The sequence below is a fragment of the Plectropomus leopardus genome, chromosome 10, assembly GCF_008729295.1.
Source record: "Plectropomus leopardus isolate mb chromosome 10, YSFRI_Pleo_2.0, whole genome shotgun sequence".
Lineage (NCBI taxonomy): Eukaryota > Metazoa > Chordata > Actinopteri > Perciformes > Serranidae > Plectropomus > Plectropomus leopardus.
This window is the reverse complement of record NC_056472.1, coordinates 16712681-16732142: the sequence shown is the minus strand read 5'-3', so window position 1 is coordinate 16732142 and position 19462 is coordinate 16712681. Positions and strand designations below refer to the sequence as shown.

Genomic DNA, 19462 nt, shown 5'->3' with positions numbered 1-19462 from the left:
TCACGAGGGGGGTAATTAGATCTAGAGACCAAAACTGTTTTTTGTACCAGGCTATAAAAATGTTTATTTCTGCTGTAAAGTTAGTCATTTTAATATTTATGGGTCTATGGGGATTGACTGGCTTCCGGAGCTAAGTGTCAAGTCAAGTGACCGTTAGAAGAACTTTTTGGTACTTCCATGTCGGCATCATTTTTGAGCCCCAGAAGCTGCCGTTGTGTCACACTCCTGGCTTCGACTTTGCATCCACACACACCTCCTTTCAAAAGTAGGCGCAATTGCTCCATAAAAGCTGTAATAAGAAGTTGAGCTCTTTTTTCCTTGTCCTATTATCATCTTCTAACGAATTTGCTGGCTTCCAAAGCACATCAACTTATTAAAAAAAACATAAATGCTGGACCATGACCAGTTCCCACTGATATTAGCCACATTTAAAAGATAATGTGAATGCCAAAATAAAATGTGTATCGAAGCAATAACCCAAACTGAGCACCAAGGCTTGCAGTGTGAGCATAACCCTACTGCAGATTCCTTATTTATGACCTAAATCTAGTAGCTTCTTCCTAACTTTTCCATCCTTGATGACAACCATCCTTGCACACACTCCTGACCACAACCTCTGGAAGGCACATGGTTTCTCTTTTCTCCCAGAATGCTCATAAAAAAGAGGCCCTTGCTGCAAAGAGTAAACCTGACAAGAATGGTAAACCAACCCTTGATGCAGAGTATTGATTGTTTAGCAATGCCATGTTTTCCTTCTTAATCACTCTACACAGCTGCCATGACAGCATGCTCAGTACACTTCAACATCACTGAAAATTGAAAAGACAGTGTGTCCTGTATATTTAGGAATACTTGAAAAAGTAAGAAATAGATTCAGTTTACAATGTTAAAGAAAGGCATCCTCATATTTGAGAAGCGGGCTCAGTGCTAATCAATTTTTTACTGATTAAATAATCATTTCAGGGTTAGTTTAGTAGTTGCTTTGTGAAACGAGTGAATTATCAAACATTGCAACATTTAACTGTCTACAAAAATAAGCTTGAATTTACCTTTAGAATTAGGGCTGCCCCTTCAAAGTCAGAGATTCGAATCGTCAGTTGGAGACTTCAGGTCGAGCAGTCTGGTTTCTTTTGTGTGTTTGTTTTCTGTGTGTGTTTGTGTGTGTGTGTGTGTGTCTGTGTGTGTGTGTGTGTGTGTGTGTGTGTGTGTGTGTGTGTGTGTGTGTTGGCATTTGTTAGTCAGCATTTTGTGCAGTGTATTTCTGGGGACTTTTTGGTCCCCAGATTTTGCTGCGGAGTGAGTGCTCTTGACTTTTATGCCATTCTTTGTGGCTGCAGACATGCAGGCAGCACATAGGCAGGGGCACAGCGGAGGAGAGAGGAGACCCTCTGTTTGAAAGTGGTGAATTAGTGTTTGCAAAAAATGCAGATTTGCAATCCGTTATTAGCCCCATTATCTTACGTATATTATATATTTTACGTGAATGTCCTGTCACACTAATGTCCTGCAGAGCCTGTTAAACTTTAAAACTTTGTATGAAAACAAAATAAACTGCAAAATATTATTAATGAACAGCCCAGTCTGATTTGACTGGCACACTACTGAGTCAGGCACAGCCCTATTGTGTTTTAGTTTCCATTTGAAAATACTTCTATGAAATCAAAGAAAACCGTTTTCTTAGTTCTATAAATCCCCCTACTGCATCATCATCAAACTTGGAAGTCATTAGTTGGCCTTGAAAATCCCCCTTCTGCCTGACGCTGAGTAATGCTGTGTGTTACCGTTGTAATGCAGGTCAGTCTGAAGTTTCCTTTCTTAGCTGGGGGGTTGGGTCAGGCACAACACTTCATCACTCTCCAGGTAGAGTAGGAGTCAGGGCCGGGAACAGCAACTTGTCATCAGCAGACATGGGCAGAATGAAGAACTGATGGAAACTCACAGGAGCATGGTACTCCAACCGAACTGTGGGTGTACAATTGAACTTGTTATGCACCTTCTGTAGCCATAGCGACCCCACACACTCCATTTTCTGTCATCCTTTGACCGTAAAAGCCTGCCCCACAGCGAGCCCTCGTCCTGCACATCTTGTGCGTGTACACACAAATAGGGGGAAAGAAAACCTTCACAAATAATTGACTTCATTTCAGCTGGTCTGCTGGGTGACCTCAAAGAGAGAACGGCAAGTGGGTGAACGAATGGCTTTTTAAAAATTTGCTTTATTGATGTCAGCCACCGGGAAGGTTTCAGTCTCTCTGCTTTTTACATCCTTTTATTTCCTCTCATCTAGAAAATCACTGAGGCCAAACGCAGAGTGGCGTTGCTGTTTGTCAGTCGAAGCAGAAGGAATTAATTGTGTTTAGTGGGATGATGGACACCAGCAGTCATTTGTGAGGTTTGGGAGAGTGCAGCGGCATCAAAGCAACCATGTATAGATGTCAGTGTCTGAGAAATTTGATTTAACATGAAGTAATGCTAATTAGTAGGCCACCGGGAATGCATGACAGTTATATCTTGACATATATGTTTTGGGATTTTTTTCAGCCTCTTTATTTTTATCACTTTTGTTACATATTGTAAGAGAACTGATAGAGGCCCTTTGAGTGATGTACCTCTCTATGTTCCAGCGTCGAGACCCTCTGATACACTCCCTCTTTCTCTTGCGTGTACCCTCCATTAGCTGAAAAGACATTGTATTTGCAGTCTGAATACTGCTGATCCATGCTGATGACTGTGTTACTGGATTATCATTGTTAGCATCAGCCATCTGTTATTGTGCAAGAACATGGACAAGGAGGAGCACACAACGATGCTTATATGCATCCAAAATATAGCAACACTGCGTTGTGAAATATCCACAGCTTCATCAAACACACAAACACAGCTGGAATGAGTAAATACACAGACAGAAAATGCATGACTTTTAATGATAAGATAAAAAAAAAGATTTACTGAAGCTTAATAGAATAGTTTGATATTTTGAGAAATATACTGAACCTCTGGGTGTTAGATGAGATTGAGGAAATTGGGCAATATGGATAAAATACCTCGATATTGATATCATGATGGTATTGCAGGGTTGACTATTGTTGGCTTCATTATCTATTTACACAATGAGATTTTTGATGAATAATCATCAGTAATGTGAATATGATGACTTAGTTGGTACACATGTCACTTTTTTCTCTTTCAGTTGTATTTTAAAAATTGCCCCTGCCTAATTATCCTTATTACTATTTATTACAATACAACAACAGTGCTCCCTCATTCTCCCACATTCTTACCTGCATCTTGTTTAATCTGTATATCTTTGATTTTTTTCTAGTATATCTTTGATTTTTGTATTTAAAACCTGTACATTTTTTCTTCTTCTTTGATACATGCCTATTTTTGCACTTTTGTATATTTTATATTTTGTATATATTGATATTTTATATATTTAGTTAATTTCCCACAAGTGGGATAAATAAACGTGTCTAAGTCTAAGTCTAAGTCTAAAGGCAAATAAAAAAACAGTTAACAGTCTGGTAAGTTCTGAAAATTACATCACCTTACTATAATGTAGCCGTTTAAATCAGGAGAAGACCACAGTTGCAATATTACGTTATCTGAAATCTAAGACAATCACATATCCTGGTATCAATATAATATCAATATATTAATATATAACCCTAACCCTAACCCAACAATGTTACTATTCTCATATTTTTACGGTGTCATATTTCAAACTCAATAAAAACAAAATAGAACCATGTTACCGTCTGACACTGAGGCTCGCTTTTATTCCCTCCTTACAGTCTTAATGAGTTAAGTAGGGTTGCCCCTTTAAAGTTGGAGATTCGAGTCATCAGTCGAACACCCCTGACTGAGATTGCTTTTTTTTTTTGCATTGTACTTCTGGGGACACTTTGGTCTCCAATTTGCTGCAGAGTGAGTGCTCTTGACTTTCATGCTACTCTTATGTTCAAGCAGCTGCAGAGGAGCAGGCAGCAGCATGGAGAAGCTGCTTGGTATAGAGAGAGAGAGAGAGACAGCTCTTTTGCTGAGATTACAGCTCACAGCAAGTTAACGTGCTGCAGTCTCTGGCTTTTGTTTGATATCTAGTGTCGGCAAAAAAGGATGTTGCACATTTACGATCAGTTGATAGTGCCATAAGCTTGTTTAATATATTAAATGAATGCTGCTGCCACACTGAATGTCCCACAGAACCTGTTTAGAATTTAAAACTTTATGTGGACAACAAAAAAAAAAAAAGTCAAGTATTCATATTCAACATCCAAATCTTATTCGACTGACATAATTCTGAGTCGGATACAGCCCTAGAGTTAAGTTTATTTATCGGACAATTGCTTTATGGCACACAATGAATTTGGAAAAAAGAAAATAATAATAAATAGGTCTATAATGATTGTCCATTAGTTAACCAAACAGTTGATTTAGGGAATAATCTGCAGTTTAATTCGTATTAAATCATATTAGATGACAGCCCTGAGGAGCTAAGCTAACAGGCCGTCGGTTAAGCATATTTTCTGAAATGTTTTCAAGTAAGCTAATTAACCACCAAACAACCTCCTTTCAGAATAGGAGGTGTTTGACAGTAATAGTCAGTTTGGCAAGTAACAACAACAAAACAGAAGAGTGCTGGCTTTTCTTTAAACATCCTAATAGATACCTCATAAAAGTAAAAGAATGACAGATAAAAAGTAAACAAAGTGAAGCTTTCATTTAAATCAGTGGTTCTGTAAGCTTAGCTTTAAAGCCAACTGTATGATTGCTGTTTAGCCATTTTTGTATCCAAGGCAAAATTTTGCATTAGTTGGTTAGCTTTGCCTCTTCACAGCAGGGGAGTTCCTGTGTTTGATCATGAGCTTTTTCTGTTTGAGTTTAATTAGTCTGTCTGTGCTTGCATGTGTCTCTTGTTGGTGTTTCAGTTTCCCTTTACATTTTAAAGATTTGCATGTCAAGGGGATTCGAAACTGCTAAAATGGTCTGTCGGTGTTTCCTTACACCTGTAATCCACTGGCAAACTGATAAAGCATTTTCATTACCTTCCGCTTGATGTACAAATGCATGCTGGGATAGGCTCTAGCTACCCATGACCTGATGAATATGCGAGTATGCAAAGTACATTATTCCAGCCACTTAAAAAACATTATATGATCCTAGGCTTGCAACAGTATGAGATTTTAATGGCAAGATAGTCATTTCAGAAAATACTATGCTTTCACGGTATATGGTGTAAAACTATCGTTATTATCAGTTACAATGATCTTTTAAGGGATTTCTTTTGTTGTTGTTGTTGTTGAATAAACGCTTTTAATTGAAAGTGTTTTTTAATGGAACGTTGTGCAAAATCTCCCTCTTGAAAATAAACAAACTAAAGGTTTGACTCATTCAGGTTTCATTATTTTTAATACTGTAGATAAGCAGGTGTACACATCATTGTTCATACCAAAGTATATCTTAAAACTACGATACTGTTGCAACCCTGTCAGATCTGCATTATTTTATTGTAGTACCTAAAGTACCTAAAGAATTTGTAGTACTTCTGCCATTTTTCTAATAAGCCTGGTAAAGCCAATTCTCACTCTAACAGAAATGTAAATATGCTTTGGACCCATAAGCCTAAGGCTTTTATTGGAAATCTTTGAGATACTGCATCATCAAAATACTTGCAGAGTTGTTTGTATTTTTTTTAGATTGCTTAGTTGAATAGTTATAACAGCCTACATTTAAATGATTGATGGTGTTTTGTGCTTTGTCTCATTTGAATCTCATTCTGTTAAGATGCTTGTTTTCCTGTTAGAGAGACATTTTTAGGCAGAGATGACATGCTGCGTTGCGCTTGTGGAGTCAGATATGTGAACATGACTTTGATTCAATCAGAGTCATTTGTTCTGTAAATCATCTCTGCCATATTAGCACATGTGCTTTCATAGAAACTGCATCCTGCCGTTGGGGATGTCTGCACTGTTTGTCTTTCACTTCACATGCTTACATTAGCTCAAGATGGTGTACATACATCCATCAAATTAATTTTAAATGTTTGATATAAAAGTTGATTATTAAAAACCCAGAATACTGTACTTACTGCCTCTGTGGTATTATATTTATTGTCTATAAATTCAAGATTATTAGCTTGTTAAAGCCATTTAATTTCTAGTAATGGAGTCAGGATGGGCTTTGTAAATGCTGCAAAAAAAGCCTTTCCCCTCAAGAGCAGGCTGGCTTTTTGCTCATATATTTTAATCTGTTTGCAATGCCACATTTGACAAATGAAGTCAACTATGAATCTGTTTTTAACATCTATGAAGAAACACTACCTCAGTCCTTTCGGGTCCCACATTGATAGAAAATGACAATTTAATTATGCACTAGAGAATAATTATCTATAGAGATCATATCTGCAGCATGTTGATGTAGAATTAAAAATTAAATTAAGACAAAAATTTAGTCCATGCTGATTTTTTTAGTGGAGCGTCCTGCCTTTAATCCTTGACAAAATCTTTGCCATCCTGTTGAATATTAAGTAACTTTTTTTTCATAACGGATGCACAGAAAATGGTTTTGATTTGTATAAGCATACTGGACAGCGTTAAATGACAGGTGAAGTTTGATGTAGCAAGGTCAAAATGACACCAGATGATTTTTTTTCTTCTTTCATGTTGCATTATAAATATGTTAGCACCTTTATTCTGCACAAACTCCCACTCACACTACGGCAGGAAACGGTGGCCTTTCCAGTGAAGCATGGGTGCAGCTTTCATGTCATTTACGTCTCATCAGTGCTGTTCCTGTTGAAGGATGATACTTGATATTCAGAGGGTAGCTTTGTCTCCTCAAATTAATCAGCTGCTCCTGTTTCCTTGTGCAGGGGAGAATCACCAGGGAGATCTAGAAATTGTTGGTGTAACGTACAATACTATAACAAAGGCAGGCTGTAGCAGAAAATCTGGATACGTTAGCATCAAAGAGGATTTTAGATGTGGGCTTTTGTGATCATGGAGATGTGAAGTAGCATAAATAATGGAACATTCTGGAAATGTGGAGCTGATTAAAGAGCATAGTTGTACGAGAATGTCCGTGGCATAATTTGGATGATGCGCAGATCAACATTGGTCTGAGAGACTTCAGAGAAAATGGCAGAGGCTGTGATTACAGCTCCTGTTGATTCATCAGTATTGACTTGATTAAGTTGACTTGGTTAAGAGTGTGGAGGGATAAATGAAAATGTGTTCATAAGAGACTGAAGACTGGCTTAGAGTTTCATTAGACTATCACGGAGAAAAGGCCTGGGCTGTAATTATGAGCTCGAGCTGTGGAGAGCTGATATGACCAAGTTGTCACCAGCAGCTGGTGAACTGAACTACTGTGTCTATTTGTGTGTGTATCTCTGAATGTGGTTGTTTCAACTTTGTTACACTACTGCTACTACTACTATTATTATTAATATTATTGTCAGTGTTATTATTGGTATTATCATTATTATCAGTTATCATGACCATTAAAGGAATGAAAACATTATTTTTTGTTTGAACAAATGCTTCATTGCAACTTAAACTTGAAACCGTTTTTTTAAATCTAAGTATGTGTCGAAAAAAATCAAATTACTGGGAAATTCCCTGTCTGGTTGCTTTTTTATGTTCAATACTGTAAACATAAGATGGTATAATAACAATCATAGCACGGTAAACCATGAAACCGATAACTCACTGCAAGCCTAGTGTGTCAATCATTCTGTACCATACAGTTCAAATATTAATGCTGCTGAATACAAAATTACATAACGCACAATCACAGTCACACAAATCATAATATTGATGTTTATCGCGATGACCTGTTTACTGCTGTTTTGCTTTACATCAAATAAAATCAATGATTTGTAAAAATGATAACACGGTATTTTTAATATCATTGTCTAGGGCTGCAACCAAAGATTACTTTTGTTCATTTTTTTTTGTTTTTTTTAATGTTTGATGATTTACTCAAAAAAAATATCAGAAAACAGTGAAAAAAGCCTCGGTTTCCTAGTGGTGACTTCTTCACATTGCTTGTTTTGACCAAACAACAATCCAAAACCCATTTACAATAGTATAAAATAGAAAGGACTAGCACATCATAGCATTTAAGAAGCTTAAAGCAGCACATTTTTTGACACTTTTGATAAATTACTGAAACATTTGATAAGTTCAGTTTATTTTAATTATTTTTTTGTTTTCTGATGATTGATTAACAAATACAAATACTATACAAATACTAAACAGCAATCGTTTTATCACAATAAGTCTCAGAGTCAATAAACAATACCATTAGGTTGTCTGACAGCCTTTTTGTTTGTTATAGTGGACAACACATTGCATTCACAAAGGAGTGATACACATCTAGACAACAGGGGTTAAAATCCAATATTGTCTCAACGGTAATTCACATGTGTGTCAGAGAAAAACGAAGTCTCAGTGGGGTGTGTGGCAAGAGTGTTTTTTTTTCCTCCCCTTCTTTTCTTCTCTTGCGAGTGTTGATTGGATTGTGTTTGACAGATATGGAGTTTGGCGAGCGGCTGGCCTCCCCATCCTCAGCCCCGTCCTCCCTTCACATGGCCTCCTCTTCAGCCAGCTCCTCCCCTGCTCCACCCCAGACACCCTCCACAAAAAGCAGTCCGGCCCCGAGTCCTGCGGGCAGCTCCCCTCTCACCACCTGTGGTATGAATACACACACACACACACTACTTAGATGTGCACGCAGTCATGGCACAAGATCACAATGACTTTATTTATTATTTATTGTCAAGTTATTATATTTTGTCATTCTGCCCACATTTTGGACAGGGTTTATAAATTATTTTAGGTGGGATAAGGTTCGAGTATGCAGTGCTTCAAACAGCATTAATAGTCACCCACACAACAGCTTTAAATTCACAAGCTATTCATGAATGTAAATGAATGCTCAGTCCGACTGACTTTGCAATAAGTATGCACTTTACTTCCACACAAACTTTTGAGAGAAAAAAATAAGAGGCAAATCTATTTGGAGGAGGCATCCAACTACATTTAGTGAAAAACACTGAATTAAAATCCTGCAACAATAAGGAGGCTTAAGACACCTTCTCTCAGTCTCAACATGTTACAGACAATTTTAATAGGAATGGAAAGGCTGTTGAATTAATGAATGCCCACAATTAAAAATCATTGTATGCCCTTGTGAATGTCTTTTGACAACCTTTAGCTCCAGTTTATCCTGTGTGATTTGACATGTCTGTCAGCCTCACAGTGCGCATGCAGCCGCCAACATCCTCTTGTTTTCTCTGAATACTAATTGTGGTCAAAGCCATTACGCATTGAGAAGCGGTGATGCATAAGCTGTCAGATTACCCCTGACCACAAAATAATGTGCAAATTTACATACCGTGGTTTCTGATTATTTTTTTCCCTTCATGATAAGATGCCCCAAAAAAAAGTAGTTTTTTTTTTCTTGTCGCGCTATCACAATGAAGAACACATTAGAGACATTCTCATAAATTATTCATTTTCAGACCCCCACACCAAACGTGCACAGAAATTTCCCTGATAATTTATTTTGGACTGAACACTAAATGCTGAAAGCACATTGGCACCTCTGTAGTCACATTCCTCTTATGATTATCAAGTAAATTGAGTTATTTTAAGAGATTTTTTCCCTGTGGGAAGTAGAAGAAAGATACCAAACAACCAGTGGTGGTAACACCCCTTTGAATAGGATTATACTCAAGCTTTCATACTCCTAAAAGCTTTGTAATTCCTTTAACCAGGTGAGTGTATCTGAGCAAATGTTTATGCTGCAAATCCTAGTAAAATTAACCCAGTAATGACAAATAAAAGTCTTATTCAATATTGGCTTTTGAGAAAAGGTATGACCTACTTATTTTAAAGGGACACCTCCACATTAAAAATACATTTTTTTTTATCTTACCTGTAGTTTTTTATCAGGCTAGATTGTTTTGGTGTGGGATGGTAAGTTTTGGAGATACTGGCTGTAGAGATGTCTGCCTTCTCTCAAATATAATGGAACTATATGCCCCCTTGGATAGTGGAGCTCAAAGAAAAACAAAAAAAGCATTTTACATTTCAAATATATCTACTGTTCCTATCTACTCTAGGATCATGATAGCATGGAGTGTAAACACTAATGGCATCCTCGACGGCTGGGTTATAGTGTTAGTAAGCAAGCAGTCGGTGCACGCTTCCTTCTGCACAGTAATAAAGAAAGAAAATAGTTCCTACATAAAACTGCTCACAAGGTCTGTGGATTATCTTGAGTAACCAGGTCATGATTTCTGGAAAGAGACAAGCTGAGTGCTACGTAGTTCCATTATATTTGAGAGAAGGCAGACATCTCTACAGCCGATATTATTATTTGTTTTTTGTCGTTCTGCACGTTAGTTTAGTTTGTTTGTTTATATATCCTCATTTAACAAAAATGAGTGGCTATGCCTGACCCTGACTCCTTCATGATCATCACAATAAACAGATTCTCAGACTCACCAGACAGCAGACAGATCCTTCCCACAGCTTTGTCTTTATTTTTTTAGTTTACACTGTTTTTTTTTGGTAAAATGTTGTTTTAAGAGGTCCCTAATTGTATCACAGTATTAACAATTAGTGACTTAAAAAATTTGTAATTAAGGGGCACCCAGTTGCTGACCTGGTGGAGCGGCTGCCCTATGTAAAGGGGTGTGTCCTTGCCGCAGCAGCCGTGGGGTCGAGTCCGACCTTGGCCCTTTGCTGCATATCTTCCCTTCTCGCTCCCCTACTCACTCTAATAGTCTGTTCTATCCAATAAAGCTAAAAAGCCAAAAAAAATCTTTAAAATACTACTAATAAAAAAATACAAATTAAACCATGATATGTTAAATCCATTGTTGTGTAATATACATCTACTGTATGTGTAGACAGAATATCTGGAGAGACAGTCTTTATAGAGAGCACAATAAATCAGTAAGTAAATCAATAGATAATATTTTAACGCATTTTTTGAACTGTATCCTGTATCCTCCAGGCCATCTGCTCCAGGTAACCGGAGATGATCGTGTAAACATGTCTGGCAGCTCCAATGGTTTTCCTTTGGTCAGCCATCCAGCTTTTGGGCTCTACACATCAAGTCCAGGCCGCTCTGAGTTTGGAGGCCTGGGAAGTCTGGGCTTGTCTGCCTTGGCTGCTCACTCCCAGTTTAGTACATTTCCAGGTAGGGGAGTTCAAGATGCAATATTTTAAATTGGTTTGATAATGGAGTTATTTGTAATATAAGTCCTGGGTAATATCTTTGTCCTTTTTTTTAACAGTTAAGACAATAATATACTGTATGTTATTATGTATTTGATTAAAGAAATTCTCAATGATATCCAATTGTGTGCTTTTTAAATAATATCATGACGCTCTGCATAAAGTAAATTGCCATTGCAGAAAGTAGAAGCTGTTTCAAAAGAATAATGGTCTTGGGGAAACTGTTGGGGCTGCGCCATGTCAAGTATGACTTAGACAATGGCTCAGCTTTAACTTTTAGACTCTCTATATAAAGGTATGGAATCCCAGTCAATGGAGTGCATTATATTTTAAACCACATGATTAGTTCTGTTGACAGGTTGGATAAAACATGCTCTTGTAACATGTTGTCAACTGGATTCTCTGCATATCTAGATAAAGTTGCTATTTGTGCCTAACTGTCCGGTATCTCGCTCCCCTACTTCAGACTGGTGGCGGCCATCTGAGGCACATACCAGAGGAGCAGGAGCCTTCTTCCCTCCTCTTCTGGGTCTCCATCCTGCGTTTATGTCAACCTTCAAAAGCCATGATCCCATTCACTCGCAGTCACGCACCTCAGGTAGAGAGACATCTTCCTTCATAAAGTCATACATGTTTTAGTTGTTTAAAAGCAAAAAATGATTCCATAAACATTGTTTTGTAAAACATTAAAAAAATAACTTAATTACCCAGTTTACTCTTGGTTTTTAATTGTGTCTTGGGCAAATGGATCACAAGTGGTCAGCACTAAATGAAAGTGTAAATGACCACCAAGATGCATTGGGATCCGATTAATTTGCTAAGGTGGTTTTGGATACATTTAACCACATTTCTTTTGTTGTGTAAATGCACATGGGTCCTCCTGATCAAAGACTGTATAAAAATGGATGATGCATCTCCACTTTTCTCCCACTGTACAAAAATGAAGGCAAAATATCCTAGATACAGGTGCTGCCATCTTGTGCTGATGATGTCATTTGGAGTCAGTGTCTGCACAGTCGTAATCTGACAGTGGAAATTGTGATATCAGCTTCTTGCCTGTACATCAGTCCAACAAAAATCGCGAGTAGCGCCATTGATTGCAGACACATTGATTTACACACACAGCTGTAAATTATGACGTCACTTCCCAATTTTATAGTATCAAATAACTAACTAAACCCAAATTTATCTGAAAAATGTACATACATCAGAGTGATAAGAGCTACCTAAAATGACAGAAACCAGCTTTGGGAAAAATGTATCTGATATATACTTAGATTTTTTGTTCGGCCCATTTCCCAATCCACTACCATAGGGGGGATGAGGTTTATAATCTTTATTGCAGCCAGCCACCAGGGTTGATCAAGATGTTTTGGTTTTTCTTTTGGGGAACTGTCATGCCGTCCATCTTAATGTACAGACCATGGTCCTGATGTGTCTGCAACAATGGCCTAACAGGAAAATACGTCATTAATGCAGAATGAAATTGTAGTTTTGTTGCCAGCGTGCCATCACACTATGACTTACCCTTTACTGCAAGTTGGATGAAGTGTTGCATTAGTGTTCATTGTTTTTCCCAATGGAAGAAGACGTGTTGGTTTCTGCTATCAGCCATATTTACAGCTGCACAGACACAACTGCTAACGTGACAGACGAGAGTTAGGACATAATAACTGTGCGCAGTAACATTTGACCTTCTGGCAAAATTGACAGAGGCTTGAAAAAAATCTGATAACAAGTGGTCAGCTGGACACCTTGGAGACACATTATAGACACAGGTGTGGCGATGTGTTTGGATCACTAAAAGGCATTTTAAAACCAAGTGAAAACTGGGTCTATTTGACTTATTGTCCTCCTAATGTGTTCATTTTGCTTGTTCTCGTGAGTATCCCTTTTAAGAAATGCACAATACCACTTTCTGTAGGCGTAACTGGAACAGTGAATGGTAGGAGTGCATCTTCTCCTACTGGGAAGTCTGCTGTGAACACCAGTTTGTTTCCAACAAAGGGAAACACGGAGAAAACCAAGGCCAGCAAGCCAGGCAAACTGCACCAGAAGATCATTCAGAAAATAAAAGAAAAGGTTAACACTGTTTTGCTCGAGCACTTGAGTATAATACACCGCATGAAAAAATCACTTCACTGCTCTGTTGTTCCTGGCACCCTTTCTCCTGATTAAAAAAAACAACTTTAATTATTATTTATTTAGAAAGCCAACAAAAGACCGCTAGAGACCTCCAGCATGAGTGGCAGCCAATCAGGATCATTGTCAGATAGCACCAGTGATGGTGAGGAGAGCAGCAGTGATCCTGATGACATGGAGGAGGAAGGGGAGGAGGAGGAGGAGGAGGAGGAGGAGGAGGAGGACAATGACGATGAAGAGGATGATCAGAGCAGTGAGGACTCTGATTCAGCAAAAGACAGTCGAGTGGAAAGGAAAGTCAAGGTAAGCTTTTCTAAAGCCCGGTATACGCTGTTCGATTTTGGGCTGTCCCAGATGGAAGATGACCAATGTAAAAAGAAACATGGCGATAAATATTATTAGATGCTAAATTACTTTGAGCCCTTATTGCAAAATTGGCTTGCAAAGTTGGACTCTTTTTCCCAGCCATGACAACATTCACATTCTCCTCCTCCTCTTCTTCAGACTTTTTTCGATACACATAAATGTCACCATAGGGAGGGCTTGAGTTGTTTGTTTGCATTTTGCTCTTACCATTACAGCGGCATAGATGGATGACGCATGCTGGTGACATTTTGTTCTTGTGTATTGATATCGATGGATGTACGTCGTAGCCTGCCATTCACAAGGCGTTGTCATTGTACAGTGTGCATACATCAAACTTGATGTTGTACCCTAGTTTATTAGATCCGTGTCGCACAGTGTAGCTTGCACTAAACTTATAAGACTGCTAAAATCTCAATTTTAAAAGTGGGATGTAGATTTTTTTTTTTTTTTTTTTAGTTTCTTTATAGAATAATATTCTAAGATGAAGTTATTTTGTAAGTTTTTTGTTTGACAAATTTGCACTTTGCTAAGTAAATGTCAGTTGGATTGTCAGGCGCTGCCATGGTGGTGGGCGGCAAACTGGATGTATGTGCTAGCTGACAGGGCTGCCACTGTGAGGCTCTCTCAGTAGGAGCTGACATGACATGCTGTCTTTTCCTCATCCTCCTACTCAGCGGCTGACACAGAACACTTCTGAGAGTAAAAAGAAGAGACCTTGCACTGCCGATGGAAATACAACTCAAGACAGTCATTGTGAGACTTTGACTTCCCTGCACCGCCTGCAGTCCTCCTCTAATCTCGCCGGCCTGTCACCGTCTGCAGCGCTGTTCCTCCAGAGCTCCAGGACTACAGAGGAGAAAGGCCAGCAGCACATCAGTGTCATACAGGCCACAGGGTTGCCAGCCGGCAACAGTCCCCACACACCGTCCCACAGGGAAGCCTCTCCTCTGCCCTCCAGGTCCTCACCCAGTCCCACCTTACAAAAGCAATTCTCTCATTCATCCTCACCAAAGCATTGCTCTGTCTCCTCCTCCCCCAAACATGTTGCTTTCTGTTCCCCTGCAAAGCCCCAGTCTCTGTATTCCTCACCCAAGCCTCTCTCCCTCTCCTCTTTGCCCAGACCACCAACACTGTCAGCCTCACAAAAGCCTCCACATAAACCCAAATTCCTGATTCCCTCTGTGAAGCATACTCAGCTGGTCGACGGGATGAAGGAGAGCAGCAGAAACCCTTCGGATGAAAGATCGTTACACTTGAACAGTTTTAAATCGAAACAGGTTAGTTATATTTATTATTCACAATTTATTTATTTTTTTATATCTGAATTCTGCCTAAGGTACAAAAGAACAAATTACTGTAATGAAATCAGGGCTTTTATGTGACCACTACATGACTAGAAGTGACAATGCATTTAGCTCTATTGGTAATACTTCACAAAATTGACAAGCAATTAGCTCTGTTACGCTTTGGGATGTTTGTTATCAGGAGAAGAGAAATCTGTCTCTTTTAACAGGACTCTGTTATTGTCACTATTTGAAAAGAAGGGAAAATGTAGCAGTCAGTAACAAGAGGGTTTTAATTCATATGCTGGTGGTACATTAAATACAGTCTTTTGATTGCCAGAGTATGACAATAGCAACAAATACAAGATGACAGCTGGAGTCACACAATGGCACTAAGCCAAACAATTTGAAAATATTTTTCCACAGCAGCCTTTTTATCTTTACTGAAGTTGACAGGCTTGAGCCTGCTCTTCATTGTCCCTGTCTCTTATTACACCTTAAATTCCTTCATTCACAGCCCACAGTAATGTTATTTGAGTGACAGTTTGTGTAATTACTTCTTTTTTTTCTTTGTTTCCTTTTCTTTTTCATTTTTTACTCATGAAGTCCCTCCACTCCAAGGACTCTATGAAGCAAGTCTTCTCTCAACGACCCAAGAGCCAGAACTGGCATAAAAGTCACAAAAATTCAGCATACTCTTCATCGTTGCCAACACAGCATAAACATTCGTCAGATAGCTTGAGCAGTCATTTACCGTCTCTCCTGCACAGCAATGACACCAATCTGTTCTTGAACCAGCACCTTAATGGATCGATCAATAGTGCAGTTCAGGACGCCCCTTTGGCCCTCATCACCAAACCTCGCAGCCAGAGCAGCACCCCCAGTCGTAAGCCCCTCCTGGTAGCCACCAGCCCTCCCTGTCCAATGCCCATCAACCTGAGCACTGGTACTAAGGAGATGTCCGGCAGCTCTGCTTCCCCACTTAAATCTTCACCCTCATCAGGTCTCGCTCACAGACCAAGAAAGACTAAGACTCCCAAGTTTTTACATGCAGGAAAGAGCCTGTCTAAAACCAGCTCATCCTGTCCACCTGTAGACTCAATCAGAGGCAGTGAGTCTGACATCCACAGCAGTAAAGACTCAGACGACTCTTTAGGAGATGGTTTGGATGACGATGATGAAGACAACGAAGATGATATTGACGATGAAGATTCTGGCAGTAGCCTATCAGGTAAAAATAAATATGTATGGTTGTTTGTGTTACTTATCCATAACCAGTGTATTACTTACAGTCAATGGCGGTCGCCACACCCCCAGTTTGAAGAAGCAGGCTGGAGCTGTGCCACGGAGGCTAAGCAATGTATAACACAGCTACATAAAATAATCAGTTTCAGTTTAAGTCTATGCTGTATTTTGTATATTTTCTCTACTTTTCTTGCTGTCAGACAGCACTTTCTGAAGGGGAACTGACTGAAACTAAACCTTATCTATGCCTCCTTCAAAGCCACCATTTACAAAAAACGTAATTTTACCGTACAGAAAATGGGAGTTGTTGTTCTACTGCTGCCCCAATCTGTTAGTTTGTTTGTGTGACTTTGGTGAATCCGACCTCATCCTTTAGAACACCAAAAACTGCGTGATCAAGGCTGTGGTAGATCAGCAGCCCCAATGTTCAGTAAGGTAAATTTATTGTTGTTCTCAATGGAGCCAGGTAGCTGTAAAGAAAGTGATATAACAGCTTTTGTACTCAGGGGCTGTCTGACGGCAAGGTTAAGTGTTGAAAATAGTCTAAATATAGGGTACATTTAACCTGACATAGATGTTTTGGTGGCTAAAATACATTTTGATGCTAACCCATCCACAGCAGTACATTGCTTAGCTTATGTGGTGATGCTTTTGCCTGCTTTTCCAAACTGGGGGAACACCAACCGCCATCCATTGAAGGGAATGCTCGAAATATGTATAAATACCTCATACAAGCCCACTTTAAAAAATATGAACTATTCTTTTAAATGAATAAAGAAATGCCATTGACATGTTATTGCAGATTGAATATGCTAGAGGAGGTTTGGTTGTGAAAAGAATGCTAATTAGGGTGTAATTTTGCTTTCTCTCTGTTTCCCTGTTTCATGCTGGAATCCCCCGCAGAGTCTGAGAGCAATCTGGATAGCGATTCTGATGGCTCCGAGGATGATATAAAGGAGCGCGGTGAGACAGCAGCAGACAGCGATGCAGAAAGGACTCCCCTGAAACTCACTAAAGAATCCTTGTCTGCTCACAAGTCCTCCTCAAACCTCTCAGCCAACTGCTCCCTGCTTAATCTGCAGATCATCAAGCCTCCTAGTTTACCTACTAGCCTACTCAGCCCCACCACAGTGACCAGTTCAGGGGCACTGGGTAACCACAGCACCTTATCACCATCCTTCACGTTTGCCACACTGCCAGGTAACACATCTGTGTTTACCTTAAAACCAAATACATCCAAAACTGATAAAACAGCTTTACAATGTAAAAAGATTTAAAGATCTGTGTGTGTGTGTGTGTGTATATATATATATATTATATCTCCATATATATATATATATATAAAACACATGTATAGTGCATATATACATATAATGCATATAGTTACAGTGTCGTATTTTCATATTAAATTTGGCAAAAGTTTCAAATATTCAGGTAAATCTATGTAAAAGCAATGGATGTAATTGATTTCTTAATATGGTCATCTGCTCCAGGCACGCTACTGCAAGTGCTGACATTACATAGCCCATACTTCTACATGGGGCTACATGCTAATGCCAGGAAAACAGCTAGTTTTGGTTGCTGATGTTGTTAATTTCCCCACCATTTTGGATAATATTCATGCTAGAATGTGTCTGGTTGTAAAGATTTTGGTTTAGAAGCTTATATATTATACAATTTTTCATGGTAGAAAGTGCCACTTTTCTGTGGTACAGTCATTCTCCAGCTGCGATGATGCTGCAGAGACGCCGAGATTGGGAAATCCCTGAAACGCTGACCAGTCAGAGCGGACAAGGCTTTTTAGGGAGGGGGACAAAATAGTTTTTCCTGAACATTATAGCATGTAAACATGTTCTAGTTAAACCAAAAATACAAGTATAAACCTGAAAATGAGCATGAAAGTTCCCCTTTTAGTTGTTGATTTTGTTTTTTTGGAAAGTGTTACTCACTCAGATGACAGTCAGACCATGAGTCCAATTTCAGCATGGTTTTTATTTTTCTTCCATTCACTTTCCTTATTCAGATTATCCAACCCATCATTAGAAAAAGGACGCTTACAGTATTTTTCCAGTATGAAAACATGGATCTACATCTCTCAGTAGTTTCAGATTAAAATGAGTTCTCTGGAAGAAATTTGTTACGTCATTGTTTTGATGGTCCCCAGCAGCTTTTGCTTTAATAACCCGGGCAGATGCTTTACACATCTGATACTGAATGAGTCACGGAGCATATTACGCTTCTAGCAGAGCTCAATTCTGACTTACCATAATCGAAAAGTATTCATTTCTTTTTCCATTTAATAGCATTAATAGAGGAATCACAGCAGTATGTTGAAAATTACACTTGATGATCTTCAAGGAACATTTGCATTCATAAAAGATTTTAAATGTGTATTTTACACTGCCAACACTACCTCCACTGAACTGTGGGTGACAGTGGTAAGGATTGTTGTTGTATAAGCTCTGTTTCTTTGTTTTGCACCCCTCTTATCAGTCTGGAATAAAAATGTTGATGTCCATGCATATAGGGTGTTGTTGACCCTGAACTCAGCTAACCTACTATATCCCACTGATCTCTAGGGTCATTTAAGATTTGGTATTTATATAAAAAACAATTATCCAAAATAAGTTGATTTTTTAAAGGGTCTTCTTTTGTTGAGGTTTTTATTTGCAGTGCAGTCCCTCTCCTATTTTTGTATGGTGGATAAATCTGTTATCATGGCAGGTCTGTGGATTTACTTACGTCCCCCTGGAGGTGCTGAAAGTGCTGAGTCATTTCTCCTGTTTTCTAGGACCGGGGAAGAGGAGGAGAGTAACGGATGAGCGAGTTCTGCGGTTGCCTCTTGAGTTTGGGTAAGATATTGTTCATGCACTTTATATTAAAAGAGATGCATAAACGATCTGACCATGTTCCATTTGTCGTCACTATTGTGCATTGTTTGTGTTTACGCAGTTGGTGTTAAGAAAAATGTCAGCTCACTGAAGACTGACGAGTGACCTTTCATAAAAGGTCATCTGTGGTCATCTTTATTTTGTGGAGCAGCGTCAAACACATGATCAGCCACAGCAGATATTATGATATCGCAGCAGGGTTCTCCGCGGATCCTTAAAAAGCTTTGAAAGGCATTGAATTCATTAATCTGAAAATAAGGCCTTAATTGCGATTAAAATGTCT

At 38.9% G+C, this 19462-nt stretch overlaps 1 protein-coding gene across 6 annotated transcripts in view; it reads left to right on the top strand.

Moving 5' to 3' along the window:
- The window catches only part of LOC121948856 (bromodomain adjacent to zinc finger domain protein 2B-like), a 65770-nt gene that overhangs the window by 25304 nt on the left and 21004 nt on the right, over window positions 1-19462 (top strand). For 5 of the 6 annotated variants that reach the window (XM_042494364.1, XM_042494367.1, XM_042494366.1 and 2 more), the window contains 9 exons: window positions 8535-8696; window positions 11029-11214; window positions 11719-11850; window positions 13177-13334; window positions 13461-13697; window positions 14435-15037; window positions 15650-16274; window positions 17192-17488; window positions 19080-19140. In XM_042494364.1, the coding sequence (XP_042350298.1) occupies window positions 8537-8696; window positions 11029-11214; window positions 11719-11850; window positions 13177-13334; window positions 13461-13697; window positions 14435-15037; window positions 15650-16274; window positions 17192-17488; window positions 19080-19140 (2459 nt within the window). In that variant the 5' untranslated portion in view covers window positions 8535-8536. The remainder of the gene's footprint in view (window positions 1-8534; window positions 8697-11028; window positions 11215-11718; window positions 11851-13176; window positions 13335-13460; window positions 13698-14434; window positions 15038-15649; window positions 16275-17191; window positions 17489-19079; window positions 19141-19462) is intronic. The other variant, XM_042494368.1, reaches the window with a different exon arrangement.